This window comes from Callithrix jacchus, chromosome 11 (genome assembly GCF_049354715.1).
Source record: "Callithrix jacchus isolate 240 chromosome 11, calJac240_pri, whole genome shotgun sequence".
Lineage (NCBI taxonomy): Eukaryota > Metazoa > Chordata > Mammalia > Primates > Cebidae > Callithrix > Callithrix jacchus.
This window is the reverse complement of record NC_133512.1, coordinates 3,875,001-3,901,734: the sequence shown is the minus strand read 5'-3', so window position 1 is coordinate 3,901,734 and position 26,734 is coordinate 3,875,001. Positions and strand designations below refer to the sequence as shown.

Below are 26,734 nucleotides of genomic sequence, written 5' to 3'. Positions count from 1 at the left end.
TAGACATAATGAAAAAAAGAACATGACAGAAAAAATACTGAAGAAATGCTGGCCAAAAATTTCTCAGGTTTGATAACCACTATTAACTTAGAGATCTGCTAAGCTCAACAAATCCGACTGGGTTAAGCCTAACAAAAAACCAAAGCAAAGCATATTATAGTCAAAATGGTAAAATCAAAGATTAAGAGAAAAATCTTGAAAATGAGAGAAAAAAATGATATGCTATATAAACATCTGACTTCTTAACATAAATAGTAGAAATCAACAGACACTGGAATGATAATTCAAAGTGCTGAAGAAGAAATATCAAGAATTCTATATTTAATAAAACTATCTTTTTAAAATGAAGGCCAAAAATATTTTTTAGATCAACAAAATCTAAGATAATTTGTTGGTAACAGATTTATACTTCAAGATGGACAAGAAGTTCTATAAGCTAAAGAGAAATGATGCCAAATGGTAACTCAGATATACAAAAAATACTGAAACGTGATGGAAATGGTAAATGTGTGGGTATTAATCAGTATACATTTTTCTTCTCTGAACATCTTTAAAAGACATTATTTAAAGGTGATGCCACTATATGTTTTAGTTTGTAACAAAATAAATATACATGACAATAGCACAAAAATTGAGTAAATGGAAATGTATGATTTACTAGAAATAACCCAATTTAAATGGTAAGTAAATCATGATATGTTAAAGATGATTTTTGTAATCCCTAACAAAACCACTCAAAAAACAAAACAGTGGGGAAAACAAAAGCATAATGGCAAGCCTAGACATGGATGAGCCTGGATAAATTAAGTGAAATAAGTGAGCCCTAGAAAGATAAACAGTGCATGTGGAAGTGCTTCCACTCATGTGGAGGCTAAAAGAAGTAGCCCACAGACGTAGAGTAGAATTGTGGTAATTAATTAGAGGCTGAGTGGGAAGGGTAGGGAGGGGAAGAGCATAAGAAGAGGTTAAGAGATACAAAATTACAGATAGAAGAAATAAGTTCTAGTGTTCTCTAGCACTATAGAGTGAATATTAGTTAATAGTAATTTATCATATATGTCGAGTAAGCCAGAACAGAGGATTCTGAATGTTTCCAACACAAACAGATGGTAAACATTTGAGGTGATGGATATGCTAATTACCCTGATTTGATCATTACACATTGTAATCATGCAATGAAATATCACTGTATACTCCATAAATATGTGCAACTATTACTTGTCAACTGAAAATTGAAGGGGAAGAAACCTAAACATATAAGTATCCTAAGACCCAGCAATTGTACTGGGCATTTTTTCCCGGAAAGATGAAAAGTTGTGTTCATACAGAATTCTGTAGGAAAATGTCTATAGCAGCCGTATTTGTAACAGCTTAAACCTTAAACAACTCAGATGTTTTTCACAAGGTGAATGGTTAAGCTAATAGTGATCCATTCATACCATGAAATACTGTTCAGCAATAAAAAGGATCAAACTATTCATACATGCAGGAACCTGGATGAATCTCCAGAGAATTATTAGAATGAAGAAAAGACAATCCCCAAATGTTATGTACTATATGATTCCACTTACATAACTGTCTTCAAATGACAAAATTATAGAAATGGGGAACGATTTGTGGTTGCAAAGGGTTAGGGTGGGGCGGTAGTATGGGAGAAGTACAGTATATGTGGCTATACAAAGAATCTCTGTGGTGATGAAAATGCTCTCTATCTCTATTCTATCAATGTAAATTATCTGTCTGTGATGTTATACAATGTTCAAGATGTTACCATGGTGGGGGACACTGTCTAAAGACTATACAAGAGCTACTTGTATTATCTCTCACTTAATGTGGATCTCCAAATGTCTTGAAATAGAAAAGTTTTTTTTTAAACAAAAGAGCACAATAGCAAGTCTGTATGAAACCATAGCAGTAATTTCAACATGAAAGAGGACTAAAGTCTCCAAACAAAAGGCAGAGATTGGCATACTGAATACAAGAGCGAAACCTATCTATAGGCTGCCTGCAAGAGGTGCATTTTAAATAAAAATATGTATTTTGGCTGAAGGAGAAAGAATGGCAAAAATATCATTTGAATAAATATAAGAAATCCGAAGTGAAAATGTATAAATATCAGATAAGATAGATGTTAAGACAAAGAATAATACTAGAGACAACTATGGTTTATAATAGCAAATAGGTCAGTACAGGAGAAAGATATCATAATCTGAGTGCATATGAACATAAAAGAGAATTTCAAAATATATAAAGCAAAAATTGACAGAACCCAAAAGGAAACAAACAAAATAAAAATGAAATAATAAAAATGACATTATAAAAATCACTCAATCCAAAAGAAAGCAGAAAAAGTGGGAAAGGGAGACAAAGATCAGGTGGAACAAACAGAAAACACCAAGTTGATAGACTTACACCTAACCATACCAATTATCACATTAACTGTAAATGGACTTGTGGTAGGCTGAATAAATGAGCCCCCCCCCCGCCACGATGACCATGTCCTAATTCCAAGAAATTGTGAATTATGTTACTCACATGGAAAGAGGAAATCTGCAAATGTGATTCCATTAATGTCCATGAGATGTAGAGATTATCCTTATTATCCAGGTAGGACAAATGTAATCACAAAGTCTTTATAAGAGGAGGCAAAAGAGTAAGAGAGAAAAATGGTGATGTGATGATAGAAGCAGAAGTTGGAATGATAGAGGGCCACAGGCCAAGGAATGAGGCCAGTGTCTAGGAGCTGGAAAAGGCAAGGAAGTGGATTTTCTTCTAGGGCTTCCAGAAGGATTTCAGTCCTGCCAACACCATAATTTTAGACTTATGATCTCCCAAATTGAAAGAGAATAAATACATGTTGCTTTAAGCAACTGTTTATGGTAATTTGTTATAGCAGCAACAGGAAACTAATACAGCTCTAAACATCACAAATGAAAAGCAGGAATTGTCAGATTGCCCATAGCAAAGCAAGACCCTACTATAGGATACTTTCAAGAAATTTATTTAAATATAAAGAAACATTAAGATGTTAAACCTTAACAGATAGGAAAAGGACAGGTGATGCTACTACTAGTCAGTGAAGTCTGGAGCGGCTATAATAATATCAAAGTACATTTGAATGCTAAGAATATTATCAAGGTTAAATAAAGATTTTTAAATGTAGAAGGGATCTATATTTCAAGAGGATGTAGTAACACTGAACATTTATGCACCTAGATAACAGAGCTTCAGATATATGAAGCAAAACCGATAGAACTTTAGAAAAAAATAGACAAATCTGCAATACAGTTAGAAATTTTAATAGCCTTCTCCAAATAATTTGTAGAACAAGTAAAAAGAAATTTAGCATGAACACAGAAGACTTGAAAAATGCCATCAACGAACATGAGCTAATCAACATTTATAGTACACACCACCCTACAACAGCAAAATAGACATTCTTTTCAAGCACACATAGACTATCAAGAAAGACCATATTGTAGGCCACAAAACAAGGATTGACATACTTAAAATACTTTAGATCATGTACAGTAAAATCTCTGACTATAATAAAATTAAATTAGAAATCAGTAACAGAATTTTATATGGAAATTCCCTCAAATGTTTAGAAACTAAGTAATATACTTCCAGGTAATCCATGGTGAAAAAGAAACAAAAGGAGGGGTAGTTTCAATGTATTTGGATCTAAGGGAAAATGAGAACACAACATACCACTATTCGTGGGATGCAGATACAGCAGTAGAGAGATTTGTTTTTATATTGAATGCCTGTAAGAGAAAAAGAAAAAAGGCCTCATTATCAGTCACTCGGCTTCACCTTAAGGAACTAGAAAAAAAGAACAAGCAGCCCACCCTCACAAAGACCAGCAATCTGAAACACTCTGACTTGAGAGTTTTGCTGTAAGCACAGCTGGACCCAGGATAGTCGAGCTCTAGCGGGGGAAGGGTGTCCGCCATTACTGAGGCAGTCCACCACTACTGAGGCAGTCTGCCACTACCAAGGCAGACCGCCATTGCTGAGGCAGACCTCCACTACTGAGGCAGTACTAACTGTACCCCTGTAAACAAAACTGCAAAGAAGATTACACAGCAGCCGGCAGGGCCTGCAGCACCTCAGCAATGCCTCTGCTGGCAGACTGTGACTAGACTACCTATTTGCTGGGCAGGGCATCTCTGAAAAAAGGCAGCAGCACATCAGGAACTTATAGATAAAGCCCCAACTCCCAGGACAGAGCACCTGGGAAAAGAGGCAGGTATGAGTTCTGCTGCAGCAGATTTAAACGTACCTACCCAGCAGCTCTGAACAGAACAGCAGAGCTCACAGCACAGCACCTGAGCTCTGAAAAGGGACAAACGGTCTCCTCAAGTAGCTCCCTGACCCCTGTATATCCAAAGAGGCACCTCATACAGGAGAGCTCTGGCTGACATCTGGCAGGTACCCTTCTGGGACGAAGGTAAGAGAAGAAGAAACTGGCAGCAACCCTTGCTGTTCTCCTCAAGTAGCTCCCCAACCCCTGTGGTGATTCCCAGGCGAGCAGGGTCTGGAGTGGACCTCCAGCAGTCCTGTAGCAAAGGGACCTGACTGTTAGAAGGAAAACTGAAAAACAGAAAGAAATAACTTTAACATTAACAAAAAGGATGTCCACTACCCCATCTGAAAGTCACCAACTTCAAAGACCACAGGTAGATAAACCCATGAAGATGGGAAACCAGCACAAAAAGGATGAAAACACCAAAAACCAGAACGTCTCTCCTCCTCCAAGGGATCACAGCTCCTTACCAGCAAGGGAACAAAGCTGGATGGCGAATGAGTCTAATTAATTGACAGAAGCAGGCTTCAGAAGGTGGTTAATAACAAACTTCTTTGAGCTAAAAGAACATGTTATAACCCGATGCAAAGGAGCTAAGAATCCTGAAAAAAGGTTAGATGAAATGATAACCAGAATTACCAGCTTAGAGAAGAACATAAACGACTTGATGGAGCTGAAAAACACAACATGAGAACTTCACGAAGCATATACAACTTTCAATAGCTGAATCGACCAAGCAAAAGAAAGGATATCAGAGATAGAAGATCAACTCAATTAAATAAAACAAGAAGGCAAGATTAGAGAAAAAGAGTAAAAAGAAATGAACAAAGCCTCCAAGAAATATGAGATTATGTGAAAAGACCTAATCTACATTTGATATGTGTACCAGAATGTGATGGAGAGAAAGAATTCAAGCTGGAAAACACTCTGCAGGATATTATACTTTAGAACTTCCCAAACCTAGCAAGTCAGGCCAACATTCAAGTCCAGGAAATACAGAGAACACCACAAAGATATTTCTCAAGAAGAGCAATCCCAAGGCACATAAGCGTCAGATTCAGCAGGGTTGAAATGAAGGAAAAAATGCCAAGTGCAGCCGGAGAGAAAGGTCGGGTTACCCACAAAGGGAAGCCCATCAGACTCACAGTGGATCTCTCAGCAAAAACACTACAAGCTACAAGAGAGTGGGGGCCAGTATTCAACATTCTTAAAGAAAAGAACTTTCGACTTAGAATTTCATATCCAGCCAAATGAAGTTTCATACGCAAAGGAGAAATAAAATCCTTTACAGACAAGCTAATACTGAGTGATTTCACCACCTCCAGGCCTGCCTTACAAGAGCTCCTGAAGGAACCACTAAACATGGAAAAGAACAACCAGTACCAGCCACTCCCAAAATGCACCAAATGGTAAAGAGCATTGACACAATGAAGAAACTGCATCAACGAACAGGCAAAACAACCAGCTAGCATCAAAATGGCAGTATCAAATTCACACGAAAGAATATTAACCTAAAATGTAAATGGGCTAAATGCCCCAATCAAAAGACACAGACTGAAAAATTGGATAAAAAGTCAAGATCCGTTGGTGTACTGTACTCAGGAAATCCATTTCACATGCAAGGATATACATACGCTCAAAATAAAAAGATGGAGGAAGATTTACCAAGCCAAAAAAAAAAGGAGTTGCAATCCTAGTCTCTGACAAAGTGGACATTAAACCAACAAAGATCAAAAGACAGGCATTACATAATGGTAAAAGGATCAATGCATCAGGAAGAGCTAACAGTCCTAAATATATACTTACCCAATACAGGAATACCAAGATACATAAAGCAAGTTCTTACGACCTACAAAGAGACATAGACTCCCACGCAATAATAGTGGGAGACTTTAACACTATACTGTCACTATTAGGCAGATCAATGAGACAGAAAAGTAACAAGGATATCCAGGACTTGAACTAGATCTGGACCAAGCAGGCCTAGTAGACATCTACAGAACTCTCCATTTTTCTGAGCACCACATCGTACTTACTCTAAAAATGACCACATAATTGGAAGTAAATCACTCCTCAAATGCAAATGCAAATGCAACCAGCAAATGCAAAAGAACGGAAATGATAACAGTCTCTCAGACCACAGTGCAATCAAATTAGAACTCAGGATTAAGAAACTAACTCAGAACCTCACAACTACATGGAGACTGACCAACTGGCTCCTCAAGGTCGACTGGATAAACAAGGAAAGAAAGGCAAAAATAAAGATGTTCTTTGAAACAATGAAAATGAAGACACAACATACCAGAATCTCTGGGACACATTTAAAGCAGTGTCAAGAGGAAAATGGTATAGCAATAAATGCCCACATGAGAAGCAAGGAAAGATCTAAAATCAACACCCTATCATCAAAATTGAAAGAGATAGAAGAGCAAGATCAAAAATACTCAAGTTAGCAGAAGGCAAGAAATAACTAAGATCAGAGCAGAACTGAAGGAGCTAGAGACACAAAAAACCCTTCAAAAAATCAAGAAATCCCTGAGCTGGTTTTTTGACAAGATCAACAAAATAGACCTCTAGCCAGATTAATAAAAAAGAAAAGAGAGAAGAATCAGATAGATGCAATAAAAAACAATAAAGGGGATATCACCACCAATTCCACAGAAAGACAAACCACCATCAGTGATTACTACAAACAACTCTATGCACATAAACCAGTAAACCTGGAAGAAATGGATAAATTCCTGGACACTTGCATCATCCCAAGACTCAACCAAGAAGTTGAAACCCTGAGTAGACCAATAAAAAGTCTAGGTCCAGATGGATTCACAGCTGAATTCTACCAGACATACAAAGAGGAGCTGGTATCACTCCTTCTGAAACTATTCCAAACAATACAAAAAGAAGGAATCCTTCCCAAATCATTTTATGAGATGAGCATCATCCTAATACCAAAACCTGGCAGAGAATCAACAAAAAAAGAAAACTTCAGGCCAATAACTATGATGAACATAGATGCAAAAATCTTCAATAAAATACTGGGAAACCAAATGCAACAGCACATCAAAAAACTTATCCATCACGATCAAGTAGGTTTCATCCCAGGGATGCAAGGCTGGTTCAATATACACAAGTCTATAAATGTAACTCATCACATAAACAGAACCAAAGACAAAGTCCACAAGATTATTCCACTAGATGCAGAGAAGGCCTTCAACAAAATTCAACAGCCCTTTATGCTAAAAACTCTCAGTAAACTACGTATGGGTGGAACATATCTCAAAATAATAAAAGCTATTTACCACAAACCCACAGCCAATATCATACTGAATGGGCAAAAACTGGAAGTATTCCCTTTGAAATTTGGCACTAAGCAAGGATGCCCTCTCTCACCACTCCTATTCAACATTGTATTGGAAATTCTAGCCAGAGCAATCAGCCAAGAAAAAGAAATAGAAGGTTTTCAGTTAGGAAAGCAGGAAGTCAAATTGTCTCTATTTGCAGATGACATGATTGTATATTTAGAATACCTAATCTCTAAAGACCTAGTCTCAGCCCAAAATCTCTTGAAACTGAGAAGCAACTTCAGCAAAGTCTCAGGATATAAAATCAATGTGCAGAAATAACAAGCATTTCTATACACCAGTAACAGACTAACAGCCAAATCAAGAGCAAACCCCATTCACAATTGCTATGAAGCAAATAAAATACCTAGGAATACAACTGACAAAGGATGTAAAGGACCTCTTCAAGGAGAACTGCAAACCACTGCTCAGGGAAATAAGAGAGGACACAAACAGATGGAAAAACATTCCATGCTCTAGTTAGGAAGAATCAGTATCGTGCAAATGCCCAAAGTAATTTATAGATTCAACACTATCCCCATCAAGCTACCACTGACCTTCTTCACAGAACTGGAAAAAACACCTTAAACTTCATATGGAATCAAAAGAGAGCCCGCACAACCAAGGCAATCCTAAGCAAAAAGAACAAAGCTGAAGGCATCACACTGCTGGACTTCAAACTATACTACAGTAATCACACAGGCTACCGTAATCAAAACAGCATGGTACTGGTACCAAAACAGAGGTATAGATCAATGGAACAGAACAGAGGCCTCAGAGGCAATGCCACACATGTACAACCATCTGATCTTTGACAAACCTGACAAAAACAAGCAATGGGGAAAGGATTCCCTGTTTAATAAATGGTGTTGGGAAAACTGGCTAGCCATGTGCAGAAAGCAGAAACTGGACCCCTTCCTGACACCTTACACTAAAATTAACTCCAAATGGATTAAAGATTTAAACATAAGACCTAACACCATAAAAGCACTAGAAGAAAATCTAGACAAAACAAAACCATATAAAAACCCAAGAAGAAAACGTAGGCAGAACCATTCAGGACATAGGCATAGGCATGGACTTTATGGCTAAAACACCAAAAGCAATGGCAACAAAAGCCTAAGCAGACAAATGGGATCTAATTAAACTCCAGAGCTCTGTACAGCCAAAGAAACAATCAGTAGAGGGAGCCAGTGACCAACAGAATGGGAAAAAAATTTGCAATGTACCCATCTGACAAAGGGCTAATATTCAGAAGCTACAAAGACCTAAAACAGATTTACAAGAAAAAAAAAAACCCATTTAAAAGTGGGTGAAGGATATGAACAGACATTTTTCAAAAGAAGACATATATGAGGCCAACAAACATGGAAAAATGCTCATCATCACTGATCATTAGAGAAATGCAAATCAAAACCCCATTGAGATACCATCTCACACCAGTTAGAATGGTGATCATTAAAAAATCTGGAGACAACAGATGCTGGAGAGGATGTGGAGAAGTAGGAACACTTTTACACTGTTGGTGGGAGTGTAAATTAGTTCAACCATTGTGGAAGACGGTGTGGCGATTCCTCAAGGATCTAGAAAGAGAAATTCCATTTGACCCAGCAATCCCATTACTGGGCATATACCCAAAGGATTATAAATCATTCTGTTATAAAGACACATGCACACGTATGTTCATTGTGGCACTTACAATAGCAAAGACCTGGAACCAACCCAAATGCACACTGATGATGAACCGGACAAGGAAAATGTGGCACATATACATCATGGAATACTATGCAGCCATAAAAATCAATGAGTTTGTGTTCTTTGTAGGGACATGGATGAACCTGGAAACCATCATTCTCAGCAAACTGACACAAGAACAGAACATCAAACACTGCATGTTCTCACTCATAGGCAAGTATTGAACAATGAGAACACATGGACACAGGGAGGGGAGCATCACACACTGGGGTCTGTTGCGGGGGTTAGGGAAGGGACAGCAGGGGATGGGGAGTTTGGGGAGGGATAACATGGGGAAAAATGCCAGATATAGGTGACGGGGATGGAGGCAGCAAACCACCTTGCCATGTGCGTACCTACGCAACAACCCTGCATAATCTGCACATGTACCCCAGAACCTAAAGTGCAATAAAATAAATAATAATAACAAAAATCAAACTCCAAAGTACAGAGAATAAAATTATAAGGATCAGAATCAAAATCAGTTTGAATTTCCCCCCAAATCAGGGAAAAATCAAAACCACATGCTGATTCTCGAGAAGATTTAATAAAATTGACAAACATATCCAAACTAAAAGATGGAAGACAGAAATTAGTTATATTAGAAATAAGAACGACTCCATCACTATAGGATCTGAAGAAATGAAAAGGATAATGAGGGAGTTTTAGGAACAACTGTATTCCACTAAGTAGGACAAAACAGGTAAAATGGACAAGTTCCTTGAAAGATGCAAACTAGGAAAGCTCACTTAAGAAATAGAAAACTCTTGTATCTATTACCTTATTATAAGTGACCTTATTAATAAGATTATATTTGTAGTAAAAAGAATGGTCAGAAAGAAAACTTGAAGACTTCACTGGAAATAATTGCAATTCTACAAACTATTCCAGAAAATTCAAAAGGAAGGATTATTTTCCAACTGATTCTGTGAGGTCAGAATTGTGCCGATACCAACATGAGACAAACACTACAGTAAAAGGAAACTACCACTCAAAATTTCTCATGAACACATTTGTGAAATTTTAAGTAAAATTGCAACAAATGAACCCAGCATCATATTAAATACAGATAACACATAATGTACAGGCAGAGTTTATCGCAAGATGCAAAATTGTCTCACTATTTGAAAATCAACCAAGTGAATTCACCATAGTAACAAACTGAAAAAGAGCACGTGATCATCTGAGTACATTCAGGAAAAAATATTTGACACAATTCAGTATCCATAACTGATGAAAACCTGTCAGCAAACTAGGAGTAGAAGGGAACTTGCTACTAAGAATCTAGGAATATAAAATTTCTACAAGAAAATATGGAAAAAAATAGGTTTAACCTTGTATTGGGCTAAGATTTCTCAGATACAGTAACATAATCATGATCCATAAGAGAACACATTGATAACTAGGATTTCATTAAAACTGTAAACCTCTGCTTTTTAATAAAGTGTTAGGAAGAATTAAAAGATAAACCACAGTCGGAAAGAAAATATTTTTAAAGCCTATGTCTGATAAAGGATTTTCTCTAGATGTATAAATAACTCTTAAACCCCAATAATAAGAAAACCACCCAATTAAAAATGGACAAAATAGGCCGGGCATGGCGGCTCATGCTGTAATCCCAGGACTTAGGGAGGCTGAGGCGGTGAATCACCTGAGGTCAGGAGTTTGAGACCAGCTTGGCCAACATGGTGATATCCCAACTCTAAGTAAATACAAAAAGTTAACTGGGCGTGATGGTCAGCGCCTATAATCCCAGCTACTCAGGAGGCTGAGGCAGGATAATTGCTTGAATCTGGGAGGCAGAGGTTGCAGTGAGCCAAGATCATGCCACTGCACTCCAGCACTCCTGGTTGACAAAGCAAGGCCCTGTCTCCAAAAAAAAAAAAAATAAATAAATAAAAGAACAAAATACTTGGATAGACATGTCAACAAAGGAAATATACAGATGGCAAATAATGACACAGAAAAGATGCTTGACATCACTAGTGATTCGTGAAATGCAAATGAAAATTACAGTGAGATATCACTAAACACTTAATAAAAAGGCTATAATTGAAAAACTGATCATGCCAAGTGTTGCTGACACTATGAAGGACTTAGAACTCTCAGACACCAGTGGTGCAAAAATAATTTGGTAAAACGACTCTGCAAGACAGTATACCAATTTTATAAAAAGTTAAACATACAACTACTATGTATATTTATTAAGATTAAAGAAACCATACATCCATCCCGATAATTGTACACAAATGTTCATCGCAGCTTGTTTTCTGTAATCACCCCAAACTGGAAACAACCCATGTATTTATCAACAGATGAACATATAAACATACTATTGGAATATCCAAACAATATAAATACTACTCACTAGTAAAAATGAATGAACTATTGATACAGCAATATGGATGAATCTCAGAATAATTCTACTCAAGACAAGAAGCCAGACAAAAAAGAAAGCATGCAATCATTCTGGAAAATGCAAACAAATCTACAGTGATAGCAGATAAATGGTTGTCTCAAGAGGAGGGGTGTCTGGGACAAGAAAGTAGGATTACCAAAGAGTGGAAGTAAACTTTTGGGAGAGATGGATATGTTCATGATTTTTATTGTGACGGCTCTATTACAGGTGTATACATATGTTAATATGTATCAAAGTAGATACTAAATATGTGAAGCTTCATGAGTAATTATTGAGCAAATTATACCTTAATACATCTGCAAAAAAAAAAATCTGGCAGACTTTTACCCAAAATATACAAAGAACTCTCATACCTCAATAAGAACGCAAAATTTGGCAAAATATTTGAGTAGACATTCCATCAAAGAAGTTATTTTCAATCATCCATAACCATACTACAATGATTAAAATTACAAAAACGAATACTCTTTAGTGCTTGTGAGGATGCAGAACAACTTAAACTCTCATGCATTGTTAGTGGAAATGCAAAAACGGAGCATCTACTTTGAAAAACAGTTTTGAACTTGCTTTTAAAGATAAATCCACACTTAATCCTACATAACCATGAAACCCAGCGAAAAGCCTTGTCCGTGAATGTGCCCAGCAGCACTGCTCATGATCACCAAAAACTCAAAACATCTCAAATATTCATTAACTGGCAAATGGATAAACAAATTGTGTTCTCTATATACAATGAAATACTATTTAGCAACAAAAAGGAAGAAACTGCTGAACCACAACAGAAGCTGAGACACTATGTGTCAAGTATGAATATCAAAAACATGCTAATGTAAAGAAGCCAAAACTGAAAAGACTCCATAATATATTTATATGAAATTCTAGGAAAAGCAAAACTATAGTGCAGAGAGCACAGCAGTTGCCTGGAGCCATGTTTGGGGAAGGTGACAGATTGCAAAAGGGCACAAGGGAACATGTTGGGGTGATGGAAATTTTTTGTATACTATGGTAGTGCTTATACGTCTATACATATTTGCCCCTACCTGTCATACTTCACACATCAAATAGGTGACGTGTATTGTCCATAACACATACTTTAATATAGATGGTAAAAACCTGGAAAGCAATTTTGCCTGACTCCTTCCCTTTAACGACTGCCACGCAGGATTACTCTCCAGGGAGGAAGAGTGTTTCTCTTAGCCCAGTCACAGAGTGACCCAAAATGGGAAAGCATTGAAGAAAACAAGTTGGCATGAGTCTCCTATCCCTGCCTTGGATGATTTCATGCTAATCCAAGGCAGTTCATGCTAAAAATTTTGAAATTCATTCGATTAGGTTTCCTTTAATTTGTCTTATTTTACTACGAATGGGCCTTATGTTTAGATGGTGATGGCACTTGGAAAGTATATTTATGTTTGTTTCATCTTGAAAGTGAATTTTTCAATATATATTTATGAATGTATGTTGAACTTTACTATTAGGATATGTCTTTCATTTAGTTAAATGAGATGTGAAAATGCAGCGTACTTAATTTCATTCTGCTTTTAAAATTTCTAAACATTGAAATTATGTTGTCTGAAACGATGCTTTAAAACATTTAACTTATTAAATAAATTTGTCTCTGAAAATCTAGGAGATGTTCTGTTATGCATCTATTTCCTCTAGATGGGAATACATTTCTAATATCAATATATATATGTCTATCATTTTTTCAGGCCTGGTTGCAGTATGCTTGAAATCTGGGATGTGGAAGAGCCTACCAAGGCAGCTAACCCCCCATTATGTAGCGTCCTGCTCAACGATGCGAGACCTTACTTCACCACAGTATTTCAGAATAGTGTGTACAGAGTATTGAAAGTTAACTGAGAAGGAGACTACCCATTGCGCGATGGTACAATGCAGTGTGTCAAAAACAATCACTCTTTGGCTTATTTACATTAATAAAAATCACAAGCTTAATAAGAGACACTTAAAAATAAGATAAAAATGGATTGAAAGTTTTTCTGATTACTAATTACTATTTTGTTCATTGAATGTCAGCCATATTAAGCTCGTCATATAAATTATTAAATCATTCGCATCATACTGCATAAACAAACGTTCGTTTCAGAGTTTTAAAGAAAAATGTATGTAAAAGAACAATGAATAAATCAAGGGTATGTAAGTCCTTTTTCAACCAACTAGGTAGACCGCCTCACATTTTCTCTAGGACCAGGGTGTACCCACTCAAAATCTTTGAACTACTTGGAGCAGAAGAATGCAAGCTCTGAAATGACGTCCTAAAGATGCTGATACTGGTCACAACCTCTTTACCTCTCTAAGGAAATTGTAACCATGTGTCTGTTAAGGTGTTTTTTTCTTTGACCAACCCCTAAGAAAGATATTTAATACCTTTTAATAACTTTTTTTTATAATTTCAGGTTAAAGCGTTTTTAAAATCATCTTGTTTTGTCATGTCTTGAATCTCTTGAGATGCATTTACCGCACTAGATACATATTTGCCACTGGATAGTTCTCCAGCTAAGCTGAAGAGGTTATTAATCTCTCTTTAGATTCCAGTGGTTTTTCTTTTAACATCCAGATAAAATAGAAATTGCTATGGTATACAACCAAAGTTTGGGATTAAACAAAATCAGAAAAGCAAAATCCAGTTAAATTTATCAAGTGATATTTTCAGATCCTAGATCTTGAATAAAGCAAAGGTCGTTTCATCTTGATGGCCCCAAAGCTTGTTGGTTATGGTCTTTATTTCTGGCCACTGTCTTCCTAAATAACATTTTTAAGCCCTCATTTATTTTGGTTTTGGATGAGGAAAGTCATGTTTTCTAAGTCCTCTCCTCTAACAAAACCTACCCAATCATAATGCTTTGAAAAGTGCCAAATAGTTATCTGGAAGATATCCTTGCCAAATCTAAAGATAAACATTCTTTTTGTCTGCTTTATATATATGAAATATGCCAGATCTATATTTTAATGTGCATCTACTTTAAATGAGTCATCTTGGGGTTTCTATAATACCCTTATATTTTTAGCCCTCTATATTGAAATAACAAAATGCCTTACTATTATAGATTAGTTCTTTCATACTAGATAGGCAGTTATATGCAACAAAACCAATAAAGTTATTTTTCAACTTTCATAGTTGTAAAATATTTTATAACAGGATACAAAAGAGCTAAGAAAACATGCCACATTTTATTTATTTTAGCATTTTAAATAATTTGTTTTTGGTGTAAGCATGGGATAAAAAAGGAAAGCATTAAAGAAAAGATATAACGCCCAACATTCATCAAATCAAAATACATTTTGGATGATGTTTTCAAGGGAAATATTTTAAATGTGTTGGTAGAATTTTTTAAAGAAAAATGTATGTTTGGATTCATGCATGAAAATAATAAAATCATTTTCAACTTTTGTATTTTTAAATTATTTTGGTACAGGATACAAAGCATCTACGAAAGTAAAATGCCACACATTTTACTTATTTTAGCATTTTCAAATAATTTGTTTCAGTGATGTGTGGGGCAAAAAAGGACAAGAGACATAACACCTACCATTCATAAAGTTAAGGCTTTTCAGATAAGGTTACAGTAGCAAAGACTTGGAACCAACCCAGATGCCCATCAATGATAGACTGGATAAAGAAAATGTGGCACATTCACACCATGGAATACTATGCAGCTATGAAAACAAATGAGTTCATGTCCTTTTCAGGGACATGGATGTAGCTGGAAGCCATCATTCTCAGCAAACTAACACAGGAACAGAAAACCAAACACCACATTTTCTCACTCATAAGTGGGTGTTGAACAATGAACACATGAACACAGGAAGGGGAACATCACACACCAGGGCCTGTTGGCCAGGGAGGTTGGAGACAAGGGGAGGGAGAGCATTAGGACAAATGCCTAATGCTTGCAGGGCTTAAAACCTAAATGACGGACGGATAGGTACAGCAAACCACCATGGCACATGTATACCTACATAACAAACCTACAGGCTCTGCACATGTATCCCAGAACTGAAAGTAAAATAAATTTTTAAAAGTCAGCAGAATTCAACAACAACAAGAAAATGAATGGGCTGTGTTAACTAATAAAGTGTTCCGTACACATATGACATTTTCATGCATATTTATATGTTATTTTCACGTACTATCAGTGTTAACTGTAAAGCCCTTGAAGATCCCGTTTTCTGTCTTTTCCCATCCTTTACAATGCATACATTTTAAAATTGACATTGTTCTGATATAAAGGGAGAAATCATAGGTTGCTAGACCTATGAGCCATGTTTACATTGGCAGTGCTTTTTCTTAGCCATTTAAAAATGATCCTGTGTCGTCTCACACAGAAGCAATGTACTATAATGGAAATAGTATGAGCTAGAGGCACTCAACAAATGCTGGTTTCTTCTGCACCCCTCCTACAGCTCACTGAAAACCATTTCAGTAATACCCAGGTACAGAGTGAGGTTAGCTCATTTCAGAATCCCAAACAGTCTCACCTTTATCTGATGACAAAAACTAATAGTACTGGACTGCAGCCTCTTTTTACACAAAGTGTTCTACTGAGTTCTTGTCTTTATATATTTTATTTTTTATTCTTTTGAAGCATGAGAAGATTTTCACTTAATGCAATGAGGCTTTTTCCATAGTTTCTAGGATTCCATTTTTGCACATTAGTCTGAAATGACGGCTGGGAGTGAGGTGCACACAAGCTGCAACAATTCCATCATCCAGTCGTCAGAAGCTAATGTACGGCCTCAACAAATAACATCTGTGTTGTATCATTTGCTGCTGATAAACACCAACAAACTGAGCACTTTTAATAAAATTATATGTTTATATTTTTTTAAGTTACATATTTCTATCATATATGAAGGACAAACTCAGAAAAATTAGTTTTGGAAAAAAGGAAATTTTAAAGTGGACAATTATATATATCCATACACATATAGCAAAATGCCAACAGCTCAAAAGCGGTTAAGATTTACACACAGCCACTGCAACGAATATATTAGTGCATTCTTCGTGATTTTAAAGTTATTTTTATAGGATAGGTTTAAGTTAAAAGTTATTAAAAAATCGTGGACACTCTTAAAGCCTTCAATGCAGTTTGCCTCAAATTACCTTTGCAAAAGGATTGTATGCACCACCAAAAGTTGGTGTGTATAATAACGCTCATTTTACAACACTCTCGCCAGGATTAGTTAGCCTGAGTAAGAATATATTTTGGTAATTTGTGAGGCCCAAAATAGTATTTGTTATTATTTTCATTTGTATTTGTTCTATGTCCAGAAAAACTTACCATATTCTTGAGAAAATGTACATCTCTGGAGTTCTGTTTGAGTTTATATTCTTTGATTAATCAACTGAGTCTCTTCATAAAGGACGGGGAGTGAGATAAGGGGGAGGAAAAATCTTTGAAAATTCTTAATATGAGAAATATAAGGATGTTTTCAAAAGGACAGATGTATATATAACTTCATACGCAAAAGTCAAATTTAAACGGGTCAAGGACTTAAATGAAGGCAAATTTTTAAAGTTTTAGAAGAAAATAGAGAAATGCAAATTAAAACCACATGGTAACATTTACAAACCTGGTAAGAAATGGTGAGGACAGGGTGCCACAAGAACTTTCAAGAAATTATAGTAAGAGTGTAAATCGGTAGAGCCACCTTGGAAAATAACTTATTACCTAATAAGTTTTAAGGTATTATAGTTTCAATTCATAGTTTCACCCTGAAGAAATGTTGGTATAAATATACCAAAGAAACCAATTACAAGAATGTTCATGGAAGCGTTATTTGTACTTAAAAAAAAAAAAAGCTGAAAACAACCCAAAGGCCAACCAACAGAATGGACAAAATGAATATTTCCTACAGTGGAATATTGTAAAGGAGTGAATGTGATCTACAGGCACAAGTGTCAGTCATCGAAGAGGATGTGTGTGCACGTCTCTATATGTGCCATTTACATATGGCCAGAAACAAGAAAACCATATTAGAGAAGATGTGCCGTGGCAAAACAGTGAAGGCTTGGCATAATTCAAACCATAGGCTGGTGATTACTTAATAGGAAAGAATGCAATGCAGGAGAAGCCCTGGGTGCTTCAGTGTCACTCAGTTTCTTGGTTTTAAGTACACAAGCGTGCATTTTACAATTCTTTAAAATGTGTGTGTATATATATGTATATAAGGTTTAATATATATTTGTACTTTTCAAAGTAGGGCTTTGATACCTCATCAGTGTTCTTAAATCTCATGTTCTCTTTAGACAGCTCTGTGTGCTTAAGTAAGCACCAAGAGTTGTTCTGATGACAGGTCCAGCTATTTAAATAAATGTGCAAATTGTAGATTTTCTTGCTTCCATTTGTGCAATGCATTTTTTTTTTCCTTCCAATTTCTATTTTAGGCTCAGGGGTACCTTGTGGGTTTGTTACTCAGGTAAATTTCTATTTTAGGTTCGGGGTACATTGCAGGTTTGTTACTGAGGTAAATTGCACATCATGGGGTTTGCTGTAGAGATTATTTTGTCATCCAAGTAATAAGCATAGTACCTGAGAGGTATTTTCTCAATTCTCAGCCTCCGCCCTCAAGTCAGTCCTGGTGTCTATTGTTCCCTACTTTGTGTCCATGTGTGCTCAATGTTCAGCTCCCACTTATAAGGAGAACATACAGTATTTGGTTTTCTGTCCTGTGTTGTTCACTTAGGATACTGGCCTCCAGCTCCATCCATGCTGCTGCAGAGGACAGGATGTCATCTTTTTTATGGCTGCATAGTATTCCATGGTATGTATCTACCACATTTTCTTTATCCATTCCACCATTGATGGGTATTTACTTTGATTCCACGTCTTTGCTATTGTGAATAGTGCTGCAGTGAACATACATGTGCATGTGCCTTTATATAAGAACAATTTCTATTCCTTTGGGTATATATCCAATAATGGTATCACTGAATGGTAGCTCTGTTTTAAATTCTTTGAAAAATCTCCAAACTGCTTTCCACAGTGGCCAAACTGGTTTCCATTTCCATCAGCAGATGCAAAGGGTACTGTTTCAGCCCAATGATGAACTGCTTCATCTTTGCTCTGAAGCTCCTCACTGAGCAGGCCACGCCCTGGTCAGTTGCCCTTTGCAGGTGGAGGTTCTCCTGCTTTCTTCCTCTTTCATAGCCATCAACTGGCCTCACAGCTGAGGCTTTACCCGCCTGTTCCTGCTTCCCCCTCCTCTAATAGCTGTGACACTTCCCTCATTTCATCCCTTCACCCACTCTAGTTTTACGTAAATTTGCCTCACCACACAGAGATAGTGCTACCATGGCCATTATTCCTTTTATAACCTTACTGGGATCCCCTGAGGAAATCCCTCTGAGACTACAGCCCCTGGCAGAAGAGAGGATCCTGTACCTATGAGATGCCTGCCCTATCTCACAGCTCCAGACCATTGCCAAATTTCAGAGTTCCTAATATCGAGAAAAGTCCCCTGAGAACAATAGAGACTGGATTAATTTCTTTTAAAATAAGCAGGAGGTAGGCACCTTTGGTCCTAACTACTCGGGAAGCTGAGGCAGGAGGATTGCTTGAGCTCAGGATGCAGGGAGACATGATCGTACCACTGCACTTCAGTGTGGGCAACAGTAAGACCCTGTCTCAAAAAAAAAAAATTATGGTGTGTAAAATGTTCATTTCATGTATATTTAGTGCCATCTGCTGGCTATGAAAGATGATAGCATTTGTCATGAAATTACAGAAAGTGTTAGGGTGCTAGTTTGCACGTTTTGATAGAAAGCAGGAGACAGCAAGAGAACACAAGGACATGAACTACACTTGTTTTAGTGTTGTTTGAGTTGCGATGACCTCAGTGGCTCTTCTCCCGTTCACCCACCCACCCCTCCTACTTGTTTAATCTTTCTCCCTCTCCGATGCCGTGAAAGGGCCTCCATGCTTTGCATACCGCCTCCACTTCAGGATCAGGAACCCACCAGACGTGACACCTTTTGCTTCAGCAACAGTGAGCTGCTGGAAATTTTCAGCAACTCTTTTTCCTGCCGGTGCTCACGCTGTCCCCTTAGCCTGTTAGGGTCTTACCTGTCTTCCTCCCACATCCCTGCCTCTCACTCTTCTCAGATGTCCCCTCCTGCCAGCAGCCAGTCCCAAACATCCCCTCTGTGATCTGCTAATGCCACTTCACCTGTCACGCAGTTTGATCATTTAAAAATGATCTGTTTTCCTTTAGAGTCTTTTATTGAACTCTGAATTACTTAACAAAAGGGTTTATATGTTATTTACTCCTGTTTTCCCCTAGCCCAGAACCTGGAACATAGTAGATGCTCAGCAAACACTGCATAAAAGAATAATGTGGAAAATAAATGGTGAAAACATATAAAAAGTTTAAAGATGCAGAATTTGGGTCACTTTTACTGTTTTCTATCCCTACAGCATGGCTGCATCATCCCCCATATGGCTCAACGTCTTCTTAATTCTTTTTAAAGTATCCAACACTATATTGGGTGCTCTGGGGGTCACAATATTAGTATATATATAAAGACCGGGTTTGAATCCCCACTCTACTATTTACTAGCTGGATAATGTATTTAACATTTTAAAATTTCATTATTTATAAAATGGAAATATTAAAGGCATCTTCTTCAAAAATGAGGTTTGGAAGGAAAAAGTGAAGTAATACATGGAAAGCACATGAGGTTCAATCGACACTCGGTTAGTTGTTAGTTGTTCCTGTTGTTACTGCTAAGACCCAGGAACCCACTGTTTGAAGATCAGCATAGAGCACTTGCTGGTTGGGTGGGATTTCTGTTCTCTACTCAATAGTTTGTTTATTCTTTAGAAACTCTATGTCCCCTCTAGAGTCTATTAACAATATTTTGTTATGCCAAATGTAGGAGAGTTTAACTGTAGTGCTGTTTCTCTAATAATAGCTAATTTATATCTTTACTTTTTAAAAGTCATTATGCTGGAAACAGAACACTCATACAAACTGAATACATGAATGAAGGTAGGTTATACTGCAGAATAGCTGGTTACTATAATGTAGTGGTATCCCATGTCTTTAAGTTTAGAAATAACTATGCACTTGCTAGAATGGACTTACCTTCCAGGCATAAAATTTAAAAACCCAACAACTCCAGGCCTCCAGAGTCATTACTTCCCACTAACTTCTTACCAGTGAAGGCAAAGCAAATGGAAAGAATAGAGGCTGCTTCTCAATTGGAAATGGATTCAAATACCGTCGAGGGAATGGTGTTCAGTGTACAGATTTTACCTCCTGTCACAGCCTGGTTGGGTGAAGGATGGGGAAGGTAGTGACGTCTGTCTACTTTTAGAGTTTGTAAAGGCTTCTCTGAATTCCCATTTTTGTAGCAGATGATTTTGAGAAAATTTTGATTTTGAGAAAATTTGTCTTAAGAGTCAGAAACCAAAAAGGTAAACGGAGGCAAAGGTTTGCAGCTTGGCTCTTTAACAAGTCTATTGCTTTCTGGTCCCTCCCACTCCTGCTCCCTGAAGAAGGATGGTGAAAGAGGAGGGATGTGGAGGGAAAAGGACATAAGTGGTGGTTGGGTAGGTAACATAGTAGGTGTCTGCCGGCTTCATGTGGGAACAGCTTGCTAGAACCACTTTTCACGTGGCTGACTAGAGCCATGATGTGGACGTTGATAGTAGGACTTGTATTATGAGACCTGGGTCTCAAATTATCCACCCACGTTGGTGGTTCAATTCCACTCTATCCAGAACTTTGCAGAACCCATTGGTTTCCCCTATTCACCCAGTTCTGATTCTTCATAAAAGTCATGCACATGGGATCTGTTTTTATACATAAATGTATGCAGAAACATGTCCCAAGTACCTACAAGAAGCCAGGGACTGACCTAGGTCTTGCTCATGCAGAGAAACTACTTTCCCTCTAAGGCATGTTTGGCCTTTCTAAGAAAACTGATGACATTTTATTCCAACACATGCTCTTAAACAGGACTCATGGGCTCAACTGTGTTCCCCACAAAATCCATGTTTTGAAGCCCTAACCCTCAGTAATTCAAATATGACTGTATTTGAATTGTCTCTTTGGAGACAGGGTCTTTAAAGAGATAATCAAGTTTAAAGGAGTTTGTTGGGGTGGCCCTAATCCAGTATGACTGGTGAATTTATATGGAAAGGAGATTAGGACACAGGCAGGCATAGAAGACAGACAATGTGAAGACAGGGAGAAAACACCCATCTAGGTATGCCCCCCAAGGGTGGCCTCTGCTTTTGCCCACGGGGGACTCACACACACAAAGGAAGATGGCAGAAAATTGGCCCAAACAAAGAGCACTGAAATGAAACACAGAAGCCATGCTTCAGGCATATTATTACATTAGTTTGCTAGGGCTGCCGTCACCAAGTACCACACACAGGTGTTGGAGATCAAGGTGTCTATCTGTTGGCAGGGTTGGTTTCTTCTGGGATCTCTCTTCTTGATTTGCAGATGGGTGTTTTCTCTCTGTGTCTTCACATGAGCCTTCTTCTATGCCTGTCTGTGTCCCAACCTCCTTTTCATATAAATTCACAGTTGAGCTGATAACTCCTATTTAATACCATGTGTTGGAATAAAAAGTCTCATAGAAATGCACATGACAGAAGTTATTTTTTTAAACTTAGTTTGACTTTTTGCAATAATGAAAAATGACCCTGACATAAAGAATGTCATCTAGCTTACACCTGCATGGGGCATCCATGGCCTGAGGCATGCAGAAGAAAGAGATGAGCAATCCATACCCGAAAAGAGATTACTCTCTCCTTTAATGGGAGGGGAAATTAAAGAATAACGCCCATAGGTTGCTTCAAACGCTATTGCTCAATATAATACTGTAATGGAATTCACACATTTCTTTTCCTACAATGTGTGTCCAGTCATTGTTAACTATATCTTTATGATCTTTATAATGTTGAGGTAAAGAGCTTTCTGGTACTATGCATTAATAACTCCATCCCTAATGCCATCATGGTTCTAGTGTCCAAGGAGGCAGTCTTTATTAATCTGTTTTCACACTGCGATAAAGAATAGCGCCAGAGACTGGGCAATTTATAAAGAAAGGAGGTTTTTGCAGTTTACCCATGTGACAAAGGGCTGATATCCAGAATTTACAAAGAACTCAAACAGATTTACAGGAAAAAAACAAACAAGCCCATTCAAAAATGGGCAAAGGATATAAACAGACACTTTACAAAAGAAGACATACATGAGGCCAACAAACATATGAAAAAATGCTCGTCATCACTGGTCATCAGAGAGATGCAAATCAAAACCACATTGAGATACCATCTCACACCAGTTAGAATGGCGATCATTAAAAAATCTGGAGACAACAGATGCTGGAGAGGATGTGGAGAAAAAGGAACACTTTTACACTGTTGGTGGGAGTGTAAATTAGTTCAACCATTGTGGAAGACAGTGTGGCGATTCCTCAAGGCCTTAGAAATAGAAATTCCATTTCACCCAGCAATCACATTACTGGGTATATATCCAAAGGACTATAAATCGTTCTACTATAAGGACACATGCACACGAATGTTCATTGCAGCACTGTTTACAATAGCAAAGACCTGGAACCAACCCAAATGCCCATCGATGATAGACTGGATTGGGAAAATGTGGCACATATACACTACGGAATATTATGCTGCCATCAAAAACGATGAGTTCGTGTCCTTTGTAGGGACATGGATGAATCTGGAGAACATCATTCTCAGCAAAGTGACACAAGAACAGAAAATGAAATACTGCATATTCTCACTCATAGGTGGGTGATGAAAAATCAGAACACATGGACACAGAAAGGGGAGTACTAAACACTGGGGTCTATTGGGGGGAAAAGGGGAGGGCCAGTGGTGGGGGAGCTGGGGAGGGATAGCCTGGGCAGAAATGCCAAATGTGGGTGAAGGGGAGAAAGGAAGCAAAACACACTGCCATGTGTGTACCTATGCAACTGTCTTGCATGTTCTGCACATGTACCCCCAAACCTAAAATGAAATAAAAAATTAAAAAAAAAAAAAACAAAAAAAAAGAGAGGAGGTTTTTTTTTTGTTTTTGTTTTTTTTTTTTTTTTTTTTTTTTTTTGAGAGAGAGTTTCGCTCTTGTTACCCAGGCTGCAGTGCAGCGCGATCTCGGCTCACCGCAACCTCCGCCTCCTGGGTTCAGGCAATTCTCCTGCCTCAACCTCCTGAGTAGCTGGGATTACAGGCACGCGCCACCATGCCCAGCTATAGAGACGGGGTTTCACCATGTTGACCAGGATGGTCTCGATCTCTTGACCTCGTGATCCACCCATCTCGGCCTCCCAAAGTGCTGGGATTACAGGCTTGAGCCACCACGTCTAGCCATAAAAAAAGGAGGTTTAATTGACTGACAGTTCTGCATGGCTGGGGGGCCTCAGGAAGTTCACAACTGTGGTGGAAGACCAAGGAGAAGCAAGGCACATCTTATATGGCAGCAGGGGGGAGAGGGGAGAGGGGAGAGGGAGAAAGAGAGAGAGAGATGAGAGAGAGAGCGCACACGAGCACGCCAGAAAGTGCCACACTTTAAAACTATAAGCTTTCATGAGAACCCACTCACTATCTTTAGAACAGCTTGGAGGAAACCATCCCTGTGATCCAATCACTCCCACAAGGTTCCTCCCTTGACACCTGGAGATTACAATTCAAGAAGAGATTTTGGTGGGGACCTAGAGCCCAACTGTATTATTTCACCCCTGGCCCCTCCAAAATTTCGTGTCCTTTTCACATTTCAAAACCAACCATTCCTTCTCAACAGTCCAAAAGTCTTAACTCATTCCAGCATTAACCCAAAAGTCCAAGTCCCTCTCATCTGAGATAAGGTAAGTTCCTTCTGCCTATGAGCCTGTAAAATCAAAAGCAAGTTAGTTACTTCCAAGATACAATGTGGGCTGGGTGTGGTGGCTCACACCTGTAATTCAAGCACTTTGAGAGGCCAAGGCAGGTGGATCACCTGAGGTCAGGAGTTCAAGACCAGCCTGGCCAATAAGGTGAAACCCCATCTCTGCTAAAAATACAAAAATTAGCCAGGCACAGTGGTATGTGCCTGTAGTCCCAGCTACTTGGGAGGCTGAGGCAGGAGAATTGCTTGAACTTGGGAGGTGGAGGATGCAGTGAGCTAAGATCATGCCACTGCACTCCAGCCTCGGTGATAAATGGAGATTCCAACTAAAAAAAAAAAAATAGATAACAATAGAGATACAGGCATTGGGTAAATCTTCTCATCCAAATGGGAGAAATTGGCCAAAACAAAGGGGCCACAGGCTCCATGAAAATCTGAAACCCAGCCAGGCAGTCATTAAATTTTAAAGCTTCAAAATGATCTCCTTTGATTCCATGTCTCACACCCAGGATGTGCTGATGCAGGGGGTGGGCTTCCGTGGCCTTGGGCAGCTCCCCCTGTGGCTCAAGGCACAGCTCCTATAGTTGTTTTCATGGGCTGGCATTGAATGCCGTTCAGGTGCAAGGTGCAAGCTGTTGGTGGATCTACCTTTCTGGGGTCTGGATGATGGTAGCCCTCTTCTCACAGCTCAGTACACTTAGTGGGGACTCTAGTGGGGACAGTACACTAGTGTGGACTCTGTATGGGGGCTCCAACCCCACATTTCCCTTCTGCACTGCCCTGGCAGAGGTTCTCCACCCCCATAGCAGACTTCTGCCTGGACATTCAGGCTTTTCCACACATCCATTGAAATCCAGGTGGAGGTTCCGAAAGCTCAGCTCTTATCTTCTGCATAACCACGGCCCAACGACATGTGGAAGCTGCCAAGGTTTGGGGCTTGTATCCTCTGAAGCAATGGCCCAACCTGTACCTTGACCCTCCTAGCCACAGCTGGAGCTAGAGTGACTAGGACGCAGAATACCACGTCCCAAGGCTGCACAGAGCAGAAGCGCCCAGGGCCCGGAAAACATTTTTCCCTCTTAGGCTTTTGGGCCTGTGATGGGAGGGGCTACTCTGAAGGTTTCTAAAATGCCCAGGAGACATTTTTTCCATGTCTTGGTTATTAACATTTGGCTCCTCATTACTTATGCAAATTTCTACAGATGGCTTGAATTTCATTCCATAAAAATTTCTACCATATGATCAGGCTGAACATTTTTCAAACCTTTATGCTCTGCTTCCCTTTTAAATGCAAGTTCCAATTTTGAACCACCTCTTTGTGAGCACATGTAACTAAACGCTTGCAGAATCAACCAGATTACCTCTTGAATGCTTTGCTGCTTAGAAATGTCTTCCACCAGATACCCTAAATCATCTCTCTCAAGTTCAAAGTTCCACAGATGTCTGAAGCAGGTGCAAAATGCTGCCAGTCTCTTTGCTAACGCATAGTAACAGTGACCTTTGTTCCAGTTCCCAGTAGTTTCCTCAGCTCCATCTGAGACCACCTCAGCCTGGACTTCATTGTCCACATCACTATCAGCATTTCAACAGGTCTCTAGGAAGTTTCAAATTTTCATTCATCCTCCTGTCTTCTTCTGAGACTTCCAAACTGTTGCAACCCCTGCCTGTTACCCAGTTTCAAAGCTGCTTCCAAATTCTCAAGTTATTTTTTTATCAGTACCCCACTACGTTGGTACCAATGATCTGCATTAGTGTGTTTTCACACTGCAATGAAGAATACCACCCGAGCCTGGGTAATTTATAAAGAAAGGAGGTTTACTTGACTCACAGCTCTGCATGGCTGGGGAGACCTCAGGAAACTTACAATCATGGTGGGAGGTGAAGTCTAAGCAAGGCACATCTTACAGGGCAGCAGGCAGATAACAGAGAGAGAGGGAGAGGGAGAGAGAGGGAGGGAGAGGGAGGGAGAGAGGGAGAGAGAGGGGGGAGAGAGAGAGGGAGAGGGAAAGAGAGAGAGGGAGGGAGGGAGGGAGGGAGGGAGAG

At 38.6% G+C, this 26,734-nt stretch overlaps 1 protein-coding gene and 1 long non-coding RNA gene across 5 annotated transcripts in view; one reads left to right on the top strand and one right to left on the bottom strand.

Annotated features, from left to right (window-relative positions):
* The window catches only part of DPY19L2 (dpy-19 like 2), a 104,020-nt gene extending 88,806 nt beyond the window's left edge, over positions 1-15,214 (top strand). For all 4 annotated transcript variants that reach the window (XM_078342195.1, XM_035253150.3, XM_035253151.3 and 1 more), the window contains one exon: positions 13,516-15,214. In XM_078342195.1, coding sequence (XP_078198321.1) covers positions 13,516-13,666 — 151 coding nt within the window. In that variant the 3' untranslated portion in view covers positions 13,667-15,214. The remainder of the gene's footprint in view (positions 1-13,515) is intronic.
* Positions 1-26,734, bottom strand: part of LOC144578313 (uncharacterized) — a 118,066-nt gene that overhangs the window by 45,589 nt on the left and 45,743 nt on the right. The gene's annotated exons all lie outside the window — the stretch shown is intronic.